The sequence below is a fragment of the Mesoplodon bidens genome, assembly GCF_964165515.1.
Source record: "Mesoplodon bidens genome assembly, chromosome: 3".
NCBI lineage: Eukaryota > Metazoa > Chordata > Mammalia > Artiodactyla > Ziphiidae > Mesoplodon > Mesoplodon bidens.
Genome location: NC_138178.1, coordinates 101643977 through 101667363, shown reverse-complemented (window position 1 = coordinate 101667363; position 23387 = coordinate 101643977). Strand labels below are relative to the sequence as shown.

Genomic DNA, 23387 nt, shown 5'->3' with positions numbered 1-23387 from the left:
TCCTCAGTAGCCAAATGTAAAGGTTCCTGTTTCTCCTACCTAATAGTCACACTAAGGAATAAAAGCAGGACAAAACCATAGACACTCTTGGATGCAACGTAACTTTATCTAGTCCTAGTCCTGTATGTACAGTTCCCTCTTAAGCCTGAATTTGGCCTGAAAGAATTACAGTTCTCAATACTTACAACCAAATTCTTTGCAGAGATAACACACATCACCACAGTCCCCGCCACACTTGAAAAGCAACCAACAGAGTTGTTAATCAGCTCAAGGGCCATTCCAACAGGGGATTTTACAGAGTCATAATGAAACCAAGCAAATATTAGCTTTCCCTTAACCTGGCTTTCAGATTAATTCAGGATTTGGGCTTGCCCTTAGCCACCCACTGACTTATCAATCCAAATCAACATTTGTAGCCTACAGAATGAAACACTGCCAGCAGAACATCTCATGAGAGGGCAAATGGGAAAGGAAACAGCTATTTTTTTTTTTTTTTGGAAAGGGCAAGATTTTATTTTATTTTATTTTATTTTAATATAGTTGATTTATAATGTTGTATTAATTTCTGCTATACAGCAAAGTGATTCAGTTATACATATATATACATGTATACACACACACATATATATGTATACACAGTCTTTTTTTAAAGTTTTATTTTCCATTATGGTTTATCACAGGACACTGAGTATAGTTCCCTGTGCTATACAGTAGGATCTTGCTGTTATCCATTCTCTATGTAATAGTTTGTATCTGCTAATCCCAAACCCCCAATCCATCATACCCTCCCCCCCAACCCTCCTTGACATCCACAAGTCTGTTCTCTGTGTCTGTGAGTCCGTTTCTGGGAAATAGCTCTTTAATCCAAAAGGGTGGAGCAGGAAATGCCCCACAGGTTCTTCATCCAGGCCAGCCTTCAAGGTACATATGAGACAACAGGATAAACAATTATCTGTGTGTGACCAAGCTAATGCTCAGTTAAAAAAATGTGGCCCCAAGATCCTGACAGAAAGAGCAACTCATCATTGTGTATCAATGGGCAGATGTAATTCAGCCAAAGGCATGACATTTAAGGCCATTTTTGTTGGACAGGGGCTCAAATGGTGAGACCAAGGTCCAGAAAGTGAGAGAAAGAATAACTATGAGAAGAAAGCAAATTGGGGGGTGGGAGGAAACATTCTTAAGAACCCTGAGAAGCACAGCATACTTTGTGGCCTGACGTATGCTAGAGACCTAGCACCCCCCAAGCAAACGTAGACTGAATCATGAATTTCTAAAGGTCTAAACACTTCTGGGACTGAGAAAATGGAGCGTTATACCCCTGGCAGCAACGTTGTTGACAATTCCTCAGATTTTAATTAGCTCCCACGAGCCAGCATCAGAGAAGCGCAATCAGGGTAGAAAGGTTAAAAAGAATACATTTTCTTTTCTTTTCTTTTTTTAAAATAAATTTATTTGTTTTTGGCTTCGTTGGGTCTTCGTTGCTGCACATGGGTTTTCTCTAGTTGCGGTGAGTCGGGGCTACTCTTCGTTACGGTGCACGAGCTTCTCATTACGGTAGCTTCTCTTGTTGCGGAGCACGGGCTCTAGGCGAGCGGGCTTCAGTAGTTGTGGCTCACGGGCTCTAGAGAGCAGGCTCAGTAGTTGTGGCGCACAGGCCTATTTGCTCCGCGGCATGTGGGATCTTCCCGGACCAGGGCTCGAACCCATGTCCCCTGCATTGGCAGGCAGATTCTCAACCACTGCACCACCAGGGAAGCTCAATACATTTTCTAGAATGTGGTAGGCTCACCATGTATCTGTACATCTGGGGATTAAAATAATTAATGCACATAACCATGTCTGGCATATACCATGGGCTTAATAAAGGGTAACTATTATGCTATCTATGCCAGTAGCTATAAAAATGTGATCCACAGACCCCTCAGGCAGTTTGCAAGGCCTACTGTATTTTCATAATAATTCTAAAATGTCGTTTGCTTTTTTAATTGTGTGGATAGCAACACTGATGGTGCAAAAGCAACAGTGAGTAAAACTGCTGGGGACCTATTAGCACAAATCAAGGCAGCAGCACCAAACTCTATGCTTTACTGCCACATCCCTGGAACAACGCCCAGTGTCTCATAAGAATGTTCTGAGTGAAATATAAAGATTATTAATTTTATTAACAATAAACTCTTGAGTATACATCCTTTGAATATCCCATCTGACAAAATGGGAAGCATGCCTAAAGCACTTCTGTTGTACAAAGGTCAGTGGTTTTCCTGAGGAAAAACACCTGTGCAATTGTCGTCATTATTATGAGCTAAACTAGGTGCTTATTTCATGGAATGACATCTTAATTAAAAGAATGACAAACTATGGTTAATAGTTTGAGTATTAACCATAATACCCTCTTGAGTAACAGAGAGATATTTTCTTAAAAACGAAAGAAGCCTGTCACTTGAAGGAAAACAACTGATAGTACCTATTGCCAAGTTTATCATTCGAGCTTTCAAGTAAAAACTAGAATTTTGCAAAATGTTTATCTGCCACTGTGAAGTTGACAGCTTCCCAGCACTTAAAGACTCTTCTGATTAAGTTGTTGATATTAATGAATGATTTAAAAATATTTTATAATAAAATGTGGCAACATTTGAAAGCTCTGCATAACTCAGTGAACCAATAATTTCCCAAAGGTCAATGCATGATGTTACAAAAGCATCATGGGTAAAAGAATCCACTTAACATGCAAGATAGACCAATGGATTGTTATGTATCCAAATACAAAAATTTCTTTAATATGATTTCAGATCCCACATAGCAAATTAACTTTTGAGGAACTATTATTGCTGAGTTTTGACGTAGTATCAGAGAAGAATATCCACAATTAACTGAAAAGGCTACTAAAAATACTCCTTCCCTTTCCAACTATATATCTGTTTGAGGGCAATTCTTTAACCAGATATAAGAATTCAAAAAAAAAAAAAAAACCAGAATCTAGCTCTCTTCTAAGTCAGACAAAGATTTATAAAAATGCAAAACAATGTCACTCATCATTTTTTTAATTTTTAAAAATTCAGTTGTTTTTCATAGAAGTATTTTATATAACATGTAATGGATTTACTATTTATTATTATTTAATTTATTTATTGAAGTACAGTTGATTTATAATATATTAGTTTCAGGTGTAAAACACAGTGATTCAATATTTCTATAGATTATACTCCATTTAAAGTTATTATAAGATATTGGCGGGCTTCCCTGGTGGCACAGTGGTTAAGAATCCGCCTGCCAATGCAGGGGACACGGGTTCGAGCCCTGGTCCGGGAAGATTCCACATGCCGCGGAGCAACTAAGCCCGTGCGCCACAACTACTGAGCCTGTGCTCTAGAGCCCACGAGCCACAACTACTGAAGCCCATGCACCTACAGTCTGTGCTCTGCAACAAGATAAGCCACCATAATGAGAAGCCTGCACACTGCAACGAAGAGTAGCCTCCGCTCGCCGCAACTAGAGAAAGCCCACACGCAACAGCAAAGACCCAATGCAGCCAAAAATAAATAAATAAATAACAAAAAAACCCCATCCTTAAAAAAAAAAAAAGATATTGGCTATATTCCCTGTGCTGTACAATATATCCTTGCAGCTTATGTATTTTATCATAGTAGTTTGTACCTCTTAATCCCCTCCTCTCTTCCCTCTCCCCACTGGTAACCACTAGTTTGTTCTCTGTATCTGTCAGTTTGTTTCTGTTTTGCTATATTCATTTGTTTGTTTTAGTTTTAAGATTCCACATATAAGTGATAATACACTGTATTTGTCTTTCTCTGACTTATTTCACTAAGCATAATTGGGTTTATTATTTTTAAAGGAATTAACAAATAATCATTTTCTCATAAAACTGATAATAAATTAGAATTTAAAACAATTCTAATTCTAATTCAGTTTTAAATGTGTAACGTGATAGATATAATCCTCATAAACTAAAGCGTTTTGGGATCCTTGGTAATTTTTAAGAGCATAAAGGGGTCTTAAGACCAAAATTTAGAGAATCAGTGGTCTCTATAAAAGGCCTATGTTAGGTGATGGCTGTGATTGGAAAGCAAAGCTTTCCCTACAGCTAAGATGAAACCCTGTTCCATTAGGCTATGTGATTCTAATCAAGTGGCTGAGACCTGAACCTTGAAAAGTGCAGCTTAGGAAGCGTTCTCTGTTTGTTTCTGGATAGGAGGTAGATTAAATGAGAGTATAAAAAGAGTAAGACAGCTCACATTGAGAATTAAAGTGAAGATTAAAGAATCATTATCTCGAAAATTGAATCCCGGCAGTCGGCAAGGGGCCCAGCCGTTACCCATTCATCACCAAAGGGCTTCCCGCCAGCTTGAAGGGCCCTAAATGCTTCCCTCTTCCATTTGGGTTGAAGATCAGTCACCTTGGGAGCAAGGAGGGGGCCGGGTACCTTTGATACACAGGTTGCTGGGCCTTCTGCAGCCTGCTCTGCGGCCAGTACAATGGGGTGCACAGAGAAAAGGTGGGCTTCAGGCTGCAGAGGGCGGCATTAAACCTCTGCTCCCAACATTAGCTTACCTTTCAGCAAAGACTTCACTCTCATTAACGCTGGAAACCACGGTTGTCAATTCCAGAAGGCTTTGCTCTGGAGGCCATGTATATCTAGGCCTCAGGACAGACGTCACTCACCTGTTTCTGCCTCTCCTCATCTTAGTAGCTGAACTACTTCCAGTTGTGTCCCTCCTAAATAAGCTTATTAATAGAAGGATAATTTGTTATGTGCCCAATTTTGAGTAAAGAACTCTATATGAAACTATTTCAAGACACAGTAATTACCCACAGCAGCCTAGCTGGGAAAACTAAATACATACATGTGAAGAAGAAATAAAGTGTAAAATAATGGGCGAAACTGTGTTGCCTAAGACATTTAGACATAAGACAACTTATAAGAAGGTACAACTTCCATTGTAATACATATACCCAAAAGAAATCAGAGAAGAGAAATGATCAGATCTTCTCTTCTTACTTTTTTCCCTAATGAGTCCTTTATCTAAAGTTCTTTATGTTTCTAGAATAGGTCCACATTACATGGAGACTAAAGAAGAAGGGAGGGGAAAGTTCTATCATGAAGTTAAGAGGGTCCCTCTAAGGGAGATACAAAACGATCTGAGAGAAAAGACATTCCAATGGTTTAGAATGCCATTTCCCTTCAAAATATGATTCACACAAGTAGTTCACATAGTAAATACTTATCTTTTTTTTCTGGTATCAATGGGAGAGTGCTGACAATTTTGGAAGGATTTTCAACAAAGCAAACGGAGGCGATTCTCGAGATATATTTGAATCTCTTAAGCAGAGACAGATACAACTAAATATTGATTTCATTTCTGCTGTTTTTCTAAATTCATCTTTGGAAATACTGTCCTTTAATGACTAAAGACACTCTGGTGTTCATAAGAAACACACCTCTATGTCTGTGAGTCTGTTTCGGTACTTAGAGAACGAATTTATGGTTATGGGAACGGGGCGGGGGGCAGGGGTAGATTGGGAGTTTGAGATTGACATGCACACACTGCTATATTTAAAATATATAACCAACAAGGTCCTACTGTAGAGCACAGGGAACTCTACTCAATATTCTGTAATAACCTATATGGGAAAAGAATCTGAAAAAGAATAGATACTTGTATATGTATAAGTGAATCACTTTGTTGTACACCTGAAACTAACACAACACTGTTAATCAATGGGGAAAAAATTGCTAAAACTACAAAAAAAAAAAGAAAAGTAAAGAAAAGAAATACATCCCCTGAAGGGGGCGAGACTCTGGGAATAAGGTAAAGGTGAGGTGGAGAGGTCAATCTACTGTTTGCCATCATGTTCTGGCCCCTGTTACTTTCTCATAATGTGCGCACACGCCTAATTGCTCCACTCAGAACCTCCACCCCATGTGATAAAATTGCTTCCCCAGTCTTGGTTGCAGTGCTAGGATTTTTATCCACCAATTTACCTGTTCCAAGAAGGCCTTGTCAAGTGAACTGGATGGTTCAGCTCATGGGGTTTTAAAAAAGCTAGCGTGCTCTTTTCAAAATCGAAAAAGAAAGAAAGATATGTAACCAAGCCCTTATTTTTCTGTTGAGAGATAAAAAATCCTATGAAACAGAACGCCTTTGGGATGCTAGACATGTACATGTGGTTTCCTTGATGATTATAAACGGCTTCACTTATGAAATTATTAACATTCTGACTCACACCTTACTTTTGTAATTAGTCTAATTAGGGATAGTCAAATCTAGGCAACTATATCAAGTATATGATCTAGAAACCGCATTTTAAATGATTGCTCAGGCTAACTCAGAGTGGAAATATTTCTAAGGCACTGTATTGTTTAGGGAGACCTGATGACTGAAAGGTAGCCTAAAAGAAAAACAGCTACTTCACTACTTAATTTCTCGACTAGTCAGACATTCCACATAAGAAGAAAGGATTAGAGTGTCTTCAAATTAGAGCTAGCCTTAGTACACCGGTTTGGGAGCCCAGGTAGTCATTTGTTGGTAAGTTGTTTATTTCCTTCCTCTTGTCACTTGGTAACCTCCTACTGGACCTCAGGACCTCAAGCCCAACCATTCTGTGAACCTAGCAAACAAATTCTCTAGGGAGTCACCCATCATACTTGGTATAACGCTTTTCTAAATGGTCAAATTACCAGCTTTGCCATGCCAACTACAACAAGAGAAAGGCCATTTATTCTCACGGTGCAGGTTTAAATTTTTAGGCTTCCGAGGTCTGAAAAGAATCTTTTCATCTCTAAATTTAGACCACAGTCCAAGTGGCCATCAAACAATGGAGTGCATGCTTATTATCAGACAGCAGATGTTGGCCACTGGCAAAGCAAATCCCTGCAGCTTACAGATTCCAAACCTATGCTGGTGTTACATTTCTTTGAGTGTGCTCTTAAATCTGAGTCAGTTTGGAAGAAAAAGTGTTCCCGATTACATTGTGGAGAAGGCGCAAACAAAACGGCACTGCCCTTAGTTTAAACTTAGAAAGCAATTTATAATGCTCACACTTACAATGGGAAAAGAAAAACAATTATGTGTCTCTAAATCACGTATACTTATTTTTAAATTCTACGTGATTAAAAAGTCAGCTTGTGGCATGCTGCAAATGCTCTGGAGGCGTAACAGTTGGTAGATGAATTCCTAGTAGAAAGAACAAGTGTATTTTGACCTCTGCTTTCTTCCTCCCTGGGGTAGGGTGAATAATGCCCCTCTACACCCCTGCCAAGATGTTGAGTTCTAAATTCTCAGAACCTGTGAATAAGTTACCTTACATGGCAAAGATACTTTGCAGATGTGTTTAAGTTAAGGATCTTGAGATGGGAAGATTATCCCGGGTTATCTGGGTGGCCTCCATGTAATCACAAGTGTCCTTTTAAGAGGGAGGCAGGACGGTTAGAGTCAGAGAAGGACTTGTGATGACAGAAGCAGAGGTTGGACCGGTACCTCTGCTGGAGGGGCCACCAGCCAAAAAATGCAGGAGGGCTTTTGAAGTTGGGAAAGGCAAGAAGCGGATTCTCTCCAGAGGACTGCAATGCTACTAACCCATTTTAGACTTGTGACCTCCAGAGCTGGGTGATAACAAATTTGTGTTGTTTTAAGCCACCAAGTTTGTGGTAATTTGTTACACCAGCAGTAGGAAACTAATATAGTTCCATGGATAGGAAGCCCTGGGTTGAGGATATTTGACTGTGTTCCTGAAGCTCCAAATCAGACTGGAGCATCTCAGTGAGCAAGTACTACAGACACTGGGACCTGAGAGAGAGGCGGTTTTCTAAATTTTTTATGAGGCAACTGGAGTAAATAAAGGACAGGGTTGCTGACAAAAGCAAAGTCTCTCTGGATCTGGCCCAGAGCTTGTGTCCAACGAGAACAACATCAAACGCAGAAAGTACCTACCGTAGACCCGTTATGGCCCATTAGATAACGTACACACATCACAGACAGCACATTCTCTAGTTCCCATAACACAGCTTTTTGGCCGCTACTCCCCCTCTGAACATCAAGGGTAGAAATACCTACATCTCAACACTACCCGCTGAGTATATGAAAGATGCTGAAGGTGATGACCATCATGGCATAATGAATATTCCTGACACTGAGCCAGCATCCATTTGACCATCCTTCCTTCTTAACAGAACCCTGCTTTTGTACCGATATCTGCCTCTCTTCTGCCTTATGGCCCATGTTCCTCTGTGAAAGGACCCAACACCACTACAAAGGTGGCTCTGTTGACTAAGTCACCAGCACATGTTAGCTTCTAGGTCACACTCATCGCTTCATAAGTTGACCCATGATCCAGTTCTTCAATCAAAGGTGATCTCAGGATCCTTGCCTCGAAAATCAGGGCAGAAGAAACTTTCTTGCTTTTCCCTTGGACACTGTAATGCATGGATGTAAGGGCCAGAACTACAGCCACCATGCTGGCTGGGGACGTGAGCAGAGCCAAGGGATTAACTCAGCCAGGGCCTGGCTCCATCTCTAAACCTCCAGGTACGCCAGTCAAAAAAGTCCCTTGTCAGCTACTCTACCTGAATTGGGTTTTCTGTTCTTTTTTTTTGATGAAAGCCTCTGAAATGATAATTGTGGAGGTGAAGTTCTGACGTATGACCTGTGCTTCGTATATTCACTTCAGAAGCTGAGAGGGATACCAACTTCTAAGTATCAGAACATTAAACTGAGCACTGCTTTAGTGAATTCTTATATTCCCTTCCCTTACCCCGTGAAGTAGGAATTATTATTCTCTTTTTTACAGAGAAGAAAACTGAAACATACAGAAGTTACAGAAATTTGTCTAAAGTCATAAGTAGTCAATGAGCAAGCAGGGATTCTAACCTTGCCTGCTGGAATCTAAACCCATCTACTTTACCATTCTAGTGCTGCTTACTCTCAATAGCTTCATAAAATTCAGAAAAATAGTTATCTTTATTAATGCTTTAAATTTATATTATACTGCTTAGATGTTCTCTTAATAAACTCCAAAATGGATTCAGAAATAAATCCTGAAAATCATAAAGTTTTAGCTCTTTTTCTAAATGACTCTGAGCTGGGCACATGAGTTACTCTCTCAGAGCCTTGGATTCTTCACCAATAAAATGAAGTGAACAATATAAAATCCATGTTGAAGAAAATGAATGGGAGTGTGGTCTAGTGACAAGAGTGCGGGGTACTTTGTTCCCGCTCTGCCTGTGTGACTTTGGTCAAGATGCTTTACCTCTCTGTGTCTCTGTTCACTTCTATGAAGTCAAGTCACTTGTGGCTTTATATTCTATGATTCTGTGTCTATCCAACCCACTGAGCTCTTGAAAGGGTAGTTCTAATTTATTAAAATGGTGAATGAATGCCTATGGCTTCATTGGGTAAAACTGATGAGCACCAAGAATTTTACCACTGCTTTTTAATGCTACCCAGCTTGCTCTTACCCATGATGTTACCCAGCTTGCTCTTACTAATAGTAAAACCTGAGATTGAGGAAGTAAAATCTTAAAATGCCAGCAGTTACTGACCATGGTGAGGAAGTGGTCATTATCAAAGCATCACTGCACACTGCTAATCACTTACATCGAGGAGATGAGCTGTGGAAACTTGATGGCCCTTCTGATGACTGTCCTGATTGCTGGAGGAGAAAGAGCCCTTCCTATGTCAGGGGTCTGATGGCACAATAACACTCTCCAGATTTAGTTGGGAAGATTTACCGGGGAAAGTCTCATGCCCTCTGTGCTCTGAGCTCCAGAGCTTCCTCCGGGCTGAAAGTCTGGTCTGTGTTACAAAGTATCCAAATACCTAGACTTCTGAGCAGAGAAGGTCAGGGAGAAAGTTAAATCCATCCACTCCAAGGAGATTTGGAAAATTCATCATGCTAATTTCTCTGAACTTGCCTGGTGCCTCTCTGTCTCGGGCTGTGCACTTGGTGCCACTTTTGCCTCATTTCAGTAGAACAAGGATACTATTCAGATCACTGAGAACAAGGTCACAAGGCCCTGAAAACCTGAAAGGCAAAGCCTGCAAAGACAACTGGACATTGTTGTTCTAAGAAAGAACCACTCTGTTTACGACGGGGCCCAATGAACAGGCACTGGCTGTCAGACCCCCAGAGGCATGTGATGCGCAAGCGCCCCACCGCCTGACTCTGCAGCAAGCTGAACATCGAAGAAAGCACCCAGCTCTTGTTCATCTCAGCTCTCCATTTAATTTTGGGACATGTCTACTTGTTTCCTTCTCTACGGGCTTCCTTGGCTGAGGAATAAGGATAAAAGTTCAGGCTGCTTTCTAGAACATTCTACTTCTCACAACAGTAGTAGCCAATATTTACTAAGAGCTTCCTGTGTGTCAGACTCTGTGCTAAATGCTGTATCTGAATTATCACTTAACCCTCATGACCACCATGTAAGAATAGAAAGGACAGATGCGGCAGGAACTGAGTTTCTCCAACACAGATGGCCGTTGTTAGACTAATCCTCACTTTATTTTTTATTTTTGGGGGGGTACACGGGCCTCTCACTGTTGTGGCCTCTCCTGTTGCGGAGCACAGGCTCCGGACGCGCAGGCTCAACGGCCATGGCTCACGAGCCCAGCCGCTCCGCGGCATGTGGGATCTTCCCGGACTGGGGCACGAACCCGCGTCCCCTGCATCGGCAGGCGGACTCTCAACCACTGCGCCACCAGGGAAGCCCCTCACTTTATTTTTTATGTTGGCAAAGAAGCACTTCAATTTAATAAACGAACCAAGGATCTTGTAAATAGCGGGTCTGCTGAGGCAGTGGGGGAGTGAGTGCTGTACAGGAGACGGAGCCTCTCACCTCTGCACAACTGGACCCTACAAACTGCCCAGTCTCGCTGGCCTGGCTGCCCTGGACCTTGGCTCTCAGGGCACGCCATATGGGGACAGTCTCGTGGAGGTTGGCTATTTCTGCTAAATCTGTTTCCCTCCCTCAGTGGTTTTCTACCTTGGCCAGAGCATCCCCACTTGTGAAGCAGACAGCTTCATCCCCAGGACCGTTTCCCCAGCTGGCTGGCCACCCCCTCCCGTTAGAGGCAGCCCCGCAAAGCACCAGTGGGGCTCACGGTGCCGGTTCTGCCAGCCCATCTCTGCAGCCTCCTGGGGTCTCATCCATCATATGGAGATAATTAGCCTGTTGTTTCTAAAATAGTCAACCAGCCTCATAATCACTTTCTCAAAAACACTCAGGCGATTAAATGACCGATGATGACAACAGGGTAAAGAGAACAGAGAGAACAGATGATGTTTGCTGATGTGTTAGGGAGGGAAATCTCTGAAATGAAGATGAAGCACAGATGGGACAGCAAAGGACTCAGGGACCTGAGGTGTCTGTCTTTACTCTGTTGGGAAAGCACTCAAATTGCTTTCATTTTAGTTTTTATGTCTTATTCACTGTGGAGAATAAATTGACGGTGAGGCAAACTCCCAGCCATGCATCCTTGATGTCTGTGCTTTCCTGGCCTCCCCTTCTCTCCCTCCCGCCCTCGCCCAGCATCCCTGCACAGTTCTGAAAGAGCAGGGTCCCTGCCCTGGATGCAGAGCTTGATTCCCATCTTGGCCTCTTTTTCACATGTTGCAAGAACCTTGTCCAAATCATTTTGCTTCTCTCAGGCTTAGCTGCCTAGTGTACAAAGTGGGAATCTGGCTGCCACTATATCTGGCTGTTTGCTGTGGGATAAACTCAGATAAGGTAAAACTCAGGTTCTAGCACAGAACCTGGCACAAAGCTGGTGCTCAGTCGATGGTAGTTTTTCCCTCTCCTGACAGACTCTCTTCTCCATCACAAGAATGCAAGCTACTCCGAGGGTGGGCCTCACATCGACTGATCAAACAGAGGCAGAACACCTGTTATGCATGGATCTCTGTGGCGCTCTGGACTGGGAGCCAGTGCATGATCACAATGAGTTCTGACCCTACTGTGCCATCTATCGGCGGGCAAGTCACCGAATGCCTCGGATTCTCCACTTCCTCATCTCTAAGCTAGGACTCACAATGCCTGTTTCATCAGCCATGCAGGGCTAGCCAGTAGATTGAGACCAGGTGTGGAAAATCTTCTTGTGTCTCCTATGGAGCTACATAGAAGTTAAGGTCTGCCTCCCCCCACCCCCATGTCTGTTAACACAGTCACCCATCCTGTCCCATCAGCAATGCAAAGACCATCTGTAACCCCTTCCTCTGCCTCCTATTTCCAACTGGTGGCCAAGATATGCCAACCCTACTTTTAGGATGTGTCTGACCCCTTGAGATCACTTCTTGCTGTTAACACCTGTATTAAATTTTTTTTCCTGCTGTGACAAATCAGCACAAACTTGGTGGCAAAACAATACCAATTTACTATCTTAACAGTTTTAGAGATGAGAAGTCTGACCCAGATATGGGTAAACCCAGACTGGGCTAAAATCATGGTGTGGCAGAGTGCATTTCTTTCTGAAGGCCCTAAGGGAGAATCCATTTCCTTGCTTTTTCTAGCTTCTAGAGGCTTCTGGCATTCCTTGGCTCATGGGTTCTTCCACCAGGAGACTTGAGCCAGGCCCTGCTCATGTCCCCAACCCTCTAACTCTCGTCTGCCACCTTCTTTCACTTTTAAGGACCCTTGTGATTACTTTGGGTCCACTCCAGAAATCGAGGAGATTTCCCTACTTTAAGGCCAGCTGATAAGCAGCCTTAATTCCTTTTGCAATTAAATTTCCCTTTGTCATTTAACATATATATAGGTTCCAGGGATATGGACATCTGTGGGATCACTATCCTGCCTACCACACCACCCTTATTTAAGTCCTCAGAACTTCTCATCTAGGGCACTGCAGTGATGTCCCAATGGGCCCCCATACCTCCAATGTATCCCCGCTGCAGTCCTTTGGATGGTTATCTTGCTAAAATAGATTGACCAGTGCTAAATACAGTGTCTGAGATATGGCAGGTGATCAACAAACATTTTAATAGCCAAAAAATGTTTGAAATTAGTGCTCACTCTGTGCCAGGCACACTTTAAAGCACTTTGCATACATTTACTAATTTAATCATCGCATCAACCAAACGAGGGAAGCATTAACACTATGTCCATTGTAACAATGAGAAAACTGAGGCACAGAGACGTGGTCACATGTTCACTCTCACAGTGAGAGTGGCAGAGCAAGAATTTAAGACCAGGCAGCCTAACTCCAGAGTCCTGTGCTCGTAACTACCTCAGGGGCTTCCCTGGTGGCGCAGTGGTTGGGAGTCCGCCTGCCGATGCGGGGGACGCGGGTTCATGCCCCGGTCCGGGAGGATCCCACATGCCGCGGAGCGGCTGGGCCCGTGAGCCATGGCTGCTGAGCCTGCACGTCCGGAGCCTGTGTTCCACAACGGGAGAGGCCACAACAGTGAGAGGCCCGTGTATCACAAAAAAAAGAAAAAAAAAAAACAAAACCTACCTCATTATTTTTTAAAAAGTGTGTGTGTGTGTGTGTGTGTGTGCGTGTGTGTGTGTGTGTGTGTGTGTACACACACCACACTGCACAGCTTGCGGCATCTTAGTTCCCTGACCAGGGACTGAACCCGGGTCCCCGGCAGTGGAAGCATGGAGTCCTAACCACTGGACCGCCAGGGAAGTCCCTACCTCACTATTACTGAATAAAAGAATAATTTAGTCCTCAAGAACCTTTCATAGTCATTGCTATAATGTTATTATATAAATAATATGGATGGGAATTAGACTCAGGTGGACAAAGGTTTGAATTTTTATGCCACCCCTGTGTGACTCTGGAAAGTTATTTAATCTGTCTTTACTTCAGTTTCTTCAACTGCAAACAGGAATAATACCGTCAACTGCATATTTTCGTTGTGAGAATTAAATGAGGTAATACTTACAGAGTGCTTAAGACAATGCTCAGGACACAGTGGGTACCATGTAAATGTCAACGCCTCCCCCCAGCAGCTGTAAGGCCAAGTAGTATAAAATACACAGGAACAGTAACATGTCACACTCCAAGACTGAATACAGTTTAACTGCTGGATTTTTCAAGACACTCTGCTCTAACACCACCCTACCTTTCCACTCTTCCTTATTCTACTCTTATAATTCAGCCAATCTCAACTCCTTGCCACTCTTGGAATATGAATTCTTTTTTGCCTCTGGGCTTTGTTGAAGTAGCTCCTTTCACCAAAAATACCTCTCCCTTATATATCTACCCATCTATGTTCTTTATGGACACTTTTCCAATCCCCCTCCTCTGGTCACCTACTGTCCTTTATCTGTACTTTTACTGTAGCACATGTGACCTCATGTTTTATCGAGTTGCCTGTCCACACATATTCACTCCTTTGTCTGTGAGGTCCCTGTTTTCTTCATCTTTGTAAGCCTCAAATGACTAACATGCATTGGAAGTCAAAAAGATTTGTGCCGATGAGCTGAATGTGGAAACAAGTAAGGTGTGGTCCCAGTACTAAGTCCCAGTAAGAAAATAAACAGGTATACAGATACTCCACCTGAGGTGGAAAGTCACACATGCCCTGTTTGAAATTCCACAATGTGGCGGGGCAGGGTGATGGAGGAGAAGATTGAAAAAAAGACAACATGGAGGAGGTATCTGTGTGTGTATGTCTCAGGGAGAAGCTGTTTGGAGAGAATCTAAAGAGGCCTAGAAATACTGCCTGAGTGCCACAGATATACCTACTGCTAAGTTATCTTACTTTGTGTGTGAGTATATGTGTTGGGGCCCAAGACTTATTTTGGTGGTGATCAGTAGACATTTTTCCCCTCCTCAGCATGAGAAAAGGCTGCAGCATTTAGGTGGGGGGTGAATTTTGGTCTAGGGCTCAGGTTATTCAGTGACTGGGTGAGAGCTGATACAGGTAGCAGCTTTCTTTGCAGAGAGATTATGAAGAAACCTGCCACGGAGAAAGCGCTCAGAGAATGACAGAGGTCAGGAAGGCACCAACTTTGAGCTGTGAAGTGACAGGTGATTTTTATTTTGCTAAATTTAGAATTTAGCAGAAAGAGCTGGTTGGCCTCTTCTGGAGGGATAACTCAGGGGCTACAGATTTATATTCAAGGAAACCCTACTAAAACTGTAGTGTGCGAGAAGCACTGGCCTCCAATGAACAGGCAAAAGATTTTCTAGGGCATGTGATGGATAGGGATATTAAAAAAGAAATGTGCCAGTATGGTGGGCTGCTACTGTTAGAGGTTTGTTTTTTTTTTTAACCTCTTCACTATCATATAATCTTTTGATCAGATTGCAAAAACTTCCATCACAATATGACTTGGAATTCGTTGGGGCAAATCCCTGTAACCCTGAACCAGTTAGCAGGATTCTTATGGGTTTCAGGACACTTGCTTTCTCTTTCCTAAAAGCTGAGGTCCCCTGCAGTTTATCTGGCCAACACCAACTGCTCGTAGAGGACAAGTTGCACCACCTGCCCTGAAAACCCTGAGTCCAGATCTTTGGCTGGGTTAACTTTTTTTTTTTTTTTTTTTTGCGGTACGCGGGCCTCTCACTGTTGTGGCCTCTCCTGTTGTGGAGCACAGGCTCCGGACGCGCAGGCTCAGCGGCCATGGCTCATGGGCCCAGCCGCTCCGCGGCATATGGGATCTTCCCGGACCGGGGCACGAACCCGTGTCCCCTGCATCGGCAGGCAGACTCTCAACCACTGCGCCACCAGGGAAGCCCTGGGTTAACTTTTTGACGTTAAAATTTTGACTTCTGTTGGGTTCAGATTCCTATGCATAACAATGAGTCACAGGAGTGAGTTACCTCACAGATGCAGTAAGCGAGATAAAAAGATGAAGCTTGTACGAAGCCATTCTGTATGTATTGATAATACGTGTAATATGTGGCTTGAGGGCTCATGGATACATATGCTGAAAAATTCTTTGGCAAATGTCGTGTCATGGGACAATGGAAACAGCGTGGAATCAGAGTCAGAAGACCCATCAAGTCACAGCTCTACTCATCTTGTTGACATTCTAGATCTGGAAATTTTTCTGGAACCAGGTAAGGGTGGAAAGAATTAGTGAATGAACAAGTATCCCTTAACTCTTCCGAGTCCTATGTTCACCACGTACACAATGGAGGAGTGAAAAAAAACTAACAGCAGTAAACTAATATATATGAAGTATTTGGTAAACGGTCAGTTCACTAGAGCATGCAATTCTCATTATCTAAACTTTTAATATTTTATCAAATGCAAGGGTAAGAGAAATCATAAGCAATAACATGAGCAAAGTTACCAATATTTTAAAGGATTAGAAACAAATGGGACCTAATGAAACTTCAAAGCTTTTGCACAGCAAAGGAAACCATAAACAAGACCAAAAGACAACCCTCAGAATGGGAGAAAATATGTGCAAATGAAGCAACTGACAAAGGATTAATCTCCAAAATTTACAAGCGGCTCATGCAGCTCAATAACAAAAAAACAAACAGCCCAATCCAAAAATGGGCAGAAGACCTAAATAGACATTTCTCCAAAGAAGGTATACAGACTGCCAACAAACACATGAAAGAATGCTCAACATCATTAATCATTAGAGAAATGCAAATCAAAACTACAATGAGATATCATCTCACACCAGTCAGAATGGCCACCATCAAAAAATCTAGAAACAATAAATGTTGGAGAGGGTGTGGAGAAAAGGGAACACTCTTGCACTGCTGGTGGGAATGTGAATTGGTACAGCCACTATGGAGAACAGTATGGAGGTTCCTTAAAAAACTACAAATAGAACTACCATATGACCCAGCAATCCCACTACTGGGCATATACCATGAGAAAACCATAATTCAAAAAGAGTCATGTACCAAAATGTTCACTGCAGCTCTATTTACATTAGCCAGGAGATGGAAACAACCTAAGTGTCCATCATCAGATGAACGGATAAAGAAGATGTGGCACATATATACAATGGATTATTACTCAGCCATAAAAAGAAACAAAATTTAGCTATTTGTAATGAGGTGGATGGACCTAGAGTCTGTCATACAGAGTGAAGTAAGTCAGAAAGAGAAAGACAAATACTGTATGCTAACACATATATATGGAATTAAAGGGAAAAAAATGTCACGAAGAACGTAGGGGTAAGACAGGAATAAAGACACAGACCTACTAGAGAATGGACTTGAGGATATGGGGAGGGGGAAGGGTAAGCTGTGACAAAGCGAGAGAGAGGCATGGACATATATACACTACCAAATGTAAAACAGATAGTTAGTGGGAAGCAGCCACATAGCACAAGGAGATCAGCTTGGTGTTTTGTGACCACCTAGAGGGGTGGAATAGGGAGGGTGAGAGGGAGGGAGGGAGACACAAGAGGGAAGAGATATGGGAACATATGTATATGTATAACTGATTCACTTTGTTATAAAGCAGAAACTAACACACCATTGTAAAGCAATTATACTCCAATAAAGATGTAAAAAAAAAAAAGAAACCTTTATGGCAACTGGCTACGCATTCAGAAACATCATTTCTATTCAGTCAAGTGAAAAACAGTTTTGGGGGGTATGGCAGTTAAACCATCCCCAAGATTTTCTCTTAAAATGTCAGCCCTGAGTGAGGAGCTTTATGTCCCTGGAACATCTGGCAGGGAACCCATATGCTGACAACCAGACATGCTTGGCCACCTTCTATTTCTACTTCTGAGACTGCAGGAAAGAAGACTTATGACACAAAGCTTGAACCTCTCAGAATTCTGCTTGTGGAATGGAAGCAGCATGGGGTGCACCATGGAGTCTCATGCTGGGGTAGCCTTTCAGGTTTGCACATCCTGCCAGAACAGACAGAACATAATCTTTCTGCCTGAGGCCCAGGGTAGCAATGCTAAAGATTGCAGTCCTTAGAGCCTGGACACCATTCTTAGAGTTAGGGAGACTTCACAGAGCTAGGTGACTTAATCTAAGTGACTCCATTTACCTAACATGAAGCGGTTACCTTGGAGGACCCCCTGGTTGTGACATATTGTGTTAGAAAGAAGCAACCACTTTCAAAACTGACTCTCCACAGGGAATATGAGTCAGCTCAGCCTATTTTTATTTATGCTTTGGCAGTACCACAAAGGGAGTCTAAACTCACTTTTTTGGACCTTTGAATCATGCTGGCCTGTCCTCACCAAAGACCCCCCCGCCATGGTGACAAATAGGACCAACCAAGGGTTGCCAGTGCAACTGCTGCCAAGTACCCCAGACACTCTTCCAGAGGCTTCTACACTTCTGCTGATAAGTGCGGAGGATTCTTTCCCTTCAGAGATAGTCTGACAAAGATGGAAGGTCAATAGAAAGGGCAATAAGATGTATGAACCCCAAAGCAGTGTTTTCAAACAAACTGATCACATCTTGACAGTCTATTGCTCTAGTCTATAATTTGAAAGCATGTTCTAAGATGGATAGGAACAGCGAATAAGATAAAAGGCAACTATATTAAACCTGGGAAATTCCTTCTACTTTAGACAGTGAAGTATTTGCAGAATTTGGTACTATGGAGCAGACTGATTATAATATGCAGACAAACTTCCTCTTGAAATGTTAATGGTAATGGACAGTCAACTGCCTTGCAGAACAAATTATGATCTTGTTTCAATATGGGTCGAAATGGTAGGAGTCATGTGTACTATAAGGATTAGAGAAATGATTTGAACAAGGTTTGTGAATGTTGAAAAACAGAAGGTCCAATTCCTCTGGGATGTTATATTAGGAAAATCATAGCCAAAAACCACCCCCCCTCCAAACCCCACAACCTATTCCCTTTACTTCTGCCTTATTATTATTACGTTATTTCCTTGCTGGGGCAATTTTCATCGCTAAGGAACCACAAACAAAAGTGACAGAAACAACAGTGGTTAGAAGGGGAAGATTAGGAAAACATAAAAGAAAGAACAGAAATCTGTTTACAGGCATTTAAAAGTAAACAGACAAGAGCAGACCCACCAAGCAATCCATCCCTAAAAGACGTCTCCAATTAAGTTCGTTAAGTCAGAAGAAAAGCATAGCCCCCAACACATAGCAATAAGTTCTACAAATTATAACAGAACGCTTCCTTGAAGCTAGCTAAGCAGCCCTTCTCTATCCCACAGAATTTGCTTAGAAAGTCCGTGATCTTAATTAAGTCTTAGAAGAGCTCCAGGTTGGGGGCAGTGTGATTGAAAGGCACTGGAACTTACTAGGGCATCTCTCCTCCTCCTCTGTCGGCTGCTTCTTCTCTGGCTTGGAAGAGCCTTTGATTTTATACACCAAGGCACGGAATTTTCCAGTCCAGGAGGCGTCCTCCTCCTCCTCTTCCTCTTCCTCCAGGGGAACCCCTAAGCAAGTCACATAACAGAGTGATAACCTCAAACAGTACATGAAGCCACCAGATGATGGAAGGAACATAGAAACACTGCTTTCCACCCTTTGGAACTTTCTAAGGATACTATAGGCAGCCTCCCGTAAGTATTTATCTACATCATGTCTTTTGGCAAGTTGTTTAAAAAGATGATTTCTTGTATACAAGAACATTAAGTAATTTCAATCCCAAGACTTAACTTTTTCTAACCCATACCCAAAATGGGCTCTAGAGTGTCCAAAGAGTTAACCATGAATTACTTCAAATGAAAAAGTCATCTCTTATCCACATAGTACTCAATCCACCCATGTACAAGCAGCACAATTGCTGAGAGCCACTTTAAAACGAGCAGATATGTATCTAAGCAGGGATGGCTGGTTTCGAATCCTTAAGGGCAGACATGGCCATACTTACATCACTGCAGAAGCTAAAAAGCAAAGGGGATCAGAATCCTGGCTCAGCTGGGAGCAGAGTCCCAACTATCTAACCTGAGATAAATTGGGTGAGGTTTATATAAAGATCAGTTCTTTTCTTTCCTTCTTTAGAGACCCAGTTCTCTCTTAGATCTCAGCAAAATTTCTTCTAGGTAGTAGTTTCAGTTATGTATTATGCCAGGATGATGTCCTGTATCTTCTCTGACCCAAGTAGTTTTGGAGAGAATCATTTCTTGGACAATTAGTATTGTAATTTTAAATAGAAAACTAACTTCGCAACCCCCCCCACCCCGAGCTTCTAATGAAGGAATCATGAACAGACTTGTCTTTCATAAAGCTTTTATCTCGGAAGCTCACCGCAGTGAATGAGAAGGTCCTCGTGGAAGTCATACAGCTCCTCCCGGATCTCTTCTGGGCACGGGCAGTTCTCCCCCAGTTGAAAGTTAAGAAGCATGTTGATCTTTGAGGGACAAAGAAGAATGGCTGGTTGGTTCTCAATGTCTGCCCCAAGAACTCAGATCCAATCTTAGTCAGACACCTAATATTTCTTTGCAAATTTTATTTAACTTGATGATGATGATGATGATTTTTTGGGGGGTAAAGATGGCCAACATTTAAAAGTAGCTTTCTATAACTGAATCACTTTGCTGCACATCTAAAACACTGTAAATCAACTATACTTCAATAAAAAGTAAAACATAAAAATTTTTAAAAAGGGTACAAACTTCCAGTTATAAGATGAATAAGTCCTGGGGATGTAATGTATAGCATAGCGACAATAGTTAACAATACTGTACTTGAAAATTGCTAAGAGAGTAGATCTTAAAAGTTCTCATCATGAGAAAAAGAAATTCATAACTATGTGAGGTGATAGATGTTAACTAAGCTTACTGTGGTGATCATTTCACCATATATACATATATCAAACGATTATGTTGTATACCTTAAACTATACAGTGTTATGCGTTAACCAGATCTCAATAACTGGGAAAAAAAAAACCCACTACAAATAAAAAAAGAAAAAGAAAAAATTCCAGCAATATTGCTTTGCATCACCAAGATACTGTCTCTGCTCTTCTTCTTTAGAATAATTATTTTGGTGACTATGGCTCTAATTCCTCTCTTTAAGAAAGAATGCATGATTCTGAGAAAAAAGTCATGCATCTAGGGCATTTCAAATGATCTTTTGAGAGATGAGTCATGAGAATACAAAGATGTAAAAACTACACTAGGGCTTCCCTGGTGGCGCAGTGGTTGAGAGTCCGCCTGCCGATGCAGGGGACGCGGGTTCGTGCCCCGGTCCGGGAGGATCCCGCATGCCGCGGAGCGGCTGGGCCCGTGAGCCATGGCCGCTGAGCCTGCGCGTCCAGAGCCTGTGCTCCACAACCGGAGAGGCCACAGCAGTGAGAGGCCCGCATACCGCAAAATAAATAAATAAATAAAAAGAAAAACTACACTAATGAAATAAAGCCATAAACTATGAGATGCTAAAAAAAAATAAAAGTAGCTTTCACTTTTTTCTGATTATAAAGGTAATTTATTAATTACACAAAACTTGGAGATTACCTAAGGAAGAAAATTTACTGTGATCTCCCCACTCAAAGACAGCCACTGTTAATATTTTAGTTAATATCTTTATGTATGCAGATTGAGATCACACTCTAAATAAACTTTTTGAAACTCAAATTTTCCACTTAATTTATCTCAAGCATTTTAAAATTCTCTTAACCTGATCTTTAACAGGTGCATTGCATTTCATCATAAGGATGAAAGCAGTTTATATAAAATGCATGTAAAATTAATGATCTGCTATGAAATATTTAAGTTGTTTCCATTTTTTTTATCCTTGTAAAATAAAGTTGGTTTGAATTTCTCTGATCAGTTTCTTAGGATAAACGCACAGAAGTGAAATGCCTGGACCAAAATGTTTGAACATTTTAATGGCTTTTTTTTCCCTTATGATTTTTTTTTTACATCTTTATTGGAGTGTAATTACTTTACAGTGTTGTGTTAGTTTCTGCTCAATGACAAAGTGAATCAGCTGTATGTATACATATATCCCCATATCCCGTCCCTCTTGAGCCTCCCCCTCCAACTCTCCCTATCCCACCCCTCTAGGTGGTCACAAAGCACTGAGCTGATCTCCCTGTGCTATGTGGCTGCTTCCCACTAGCTATCTATTTTATATTTGGGAGTATATATTAGTCCATGTCACTCTCTCACTTCGTCCCAGCTACCCCTTCCCCCTGCCACCCGTGTCCTGAAGTCCGTTCTCTACGTCTGCATCTTTATTCCTGTCCTGCCCCTAGGTTCTTCAGAACCATTTTTCTTTTTTAGGTTCCATACATATGTATTAGCATAGGGTATTTGTTTTTCTCTTTCTGACTTACGTCACTCTGTATGACAGACTCTAGGTCCATCTACCTCACTACAAATAACTCAATTTCATTTCTTTTTATGGCTGAGTAATATATAGTATATATGTGCCACATCTTCTTTACCCATTCATCTGTCGATGGACACTTAGGTTGCTTCCATGTCCTGGCTATTGTAAATAGTGATGCAATGAACATTGTGGTACATGTCTCTTTTAGAATTATGATTTTCTCATGGTATATGCCCAGAAGTGGGATTGCTAGGTCATATGGTAGTTCTATTTTTAGTTTTTTAAGGAACCTCCATACTGTTCTCCATAGTGGCTGTATCAATTTACATCCCCACCAACAGGCAATAGGGTTCCCTTTTCTCCACACCCTCTCCAGCATTTATCGTTTGTAGATTTTTTGATGATGGCCATTCTGGCTGGTGTGAGGTGATCCATCACTGTAGTTTTGATTTGCATTTCTCTGATGATTAGTGATGCTGAACATTCTTTCATGTGTTTGTTGGCAATCGGTATATCTTCTTTGGAGAAATGTCTGTTTAGGTCTTCCGCCTAATTTTGGACTGGGTTGTTTTTTTGATATTGAGCTGCATGAGCTGCTTGTATAGTTTGGAGATTAATCCTTTGTCAGTTGCTTCTTTTGCAAATACTTTCTCCCATTCTGAGGGTTGTCTTTTTGTCTTGCTTATGGTTTCCTTCACTGTGCGAAAAGCTTTTAAGTTTCATTAGTTCCCATTCATTTATTTTATTTTATTTTATTTTTTTTTTTGCGGTATGTGGGCCTCTCACTGTTGTGGCCTTTCCCGCTGCGGAGCACAGGCTCCGGACGCGCAGGCCCAACGGCCATGGCTCACGGGCCCAGCCGCTCCGCGGTATGTGGGATCCTCCCAGACCGGGGCACGAACCCGTGTCCCCTGCATCGGCAGGCGGACTCTCAACCACTGCGCCACCAGGGAAGCCCCCCATTCATTTATTTTTTATTTTATTTCCATTACTCTAGGAGGTGGGTCAAAAAGGATCTTGCTGTGATTTATGTCATAGAGTGTTCTGCCTCTAAGTTTTCCTCTAAGAGTTTTATAGTGTCTGGCCTTACATTTAGGTCTTTAATCCATTTTGAGTTTATTTTTATGTATGGTGCTAGGGAGCGTTCTAATTTCATTCTTTTACATGTAGCTGTCCAGTTTTGCAAGCACCACTGATTGAAGAGGCTGTCTTTTCTCCAC

The 23387-nt window shown here is 41.9% G+C and overlaps 1 protein-coding gene across 3 annotated transcripts in view; it reads right to left on the bottom strand.

The window, feature by feature from the left end:
* Positions 1–23387, bottom strand: part of RYR3 (ryanodine receptor 3) — a gene marked incomplete at its 5' end in the record, with an annotated part of 572808 nt that overhangs the window by 144518 nt on the left and 404903 nt on the right. For all 3 annotated transcript variants that reach the window (XM_081227519.1, XM_081227518.1, XM_081227520.1), the window contains 2 exons: positions 19187–19324; positions 20139–20241. In XM_081227519.1, the coding sequence (XP_081083645.1) occupies positions 19187–19324; positions 20139–20241 (241 nt within the window). The remainder of the gene's footprint in view (positions 1–19186; positions 19325–20138; positions 20242–23387) is intronic.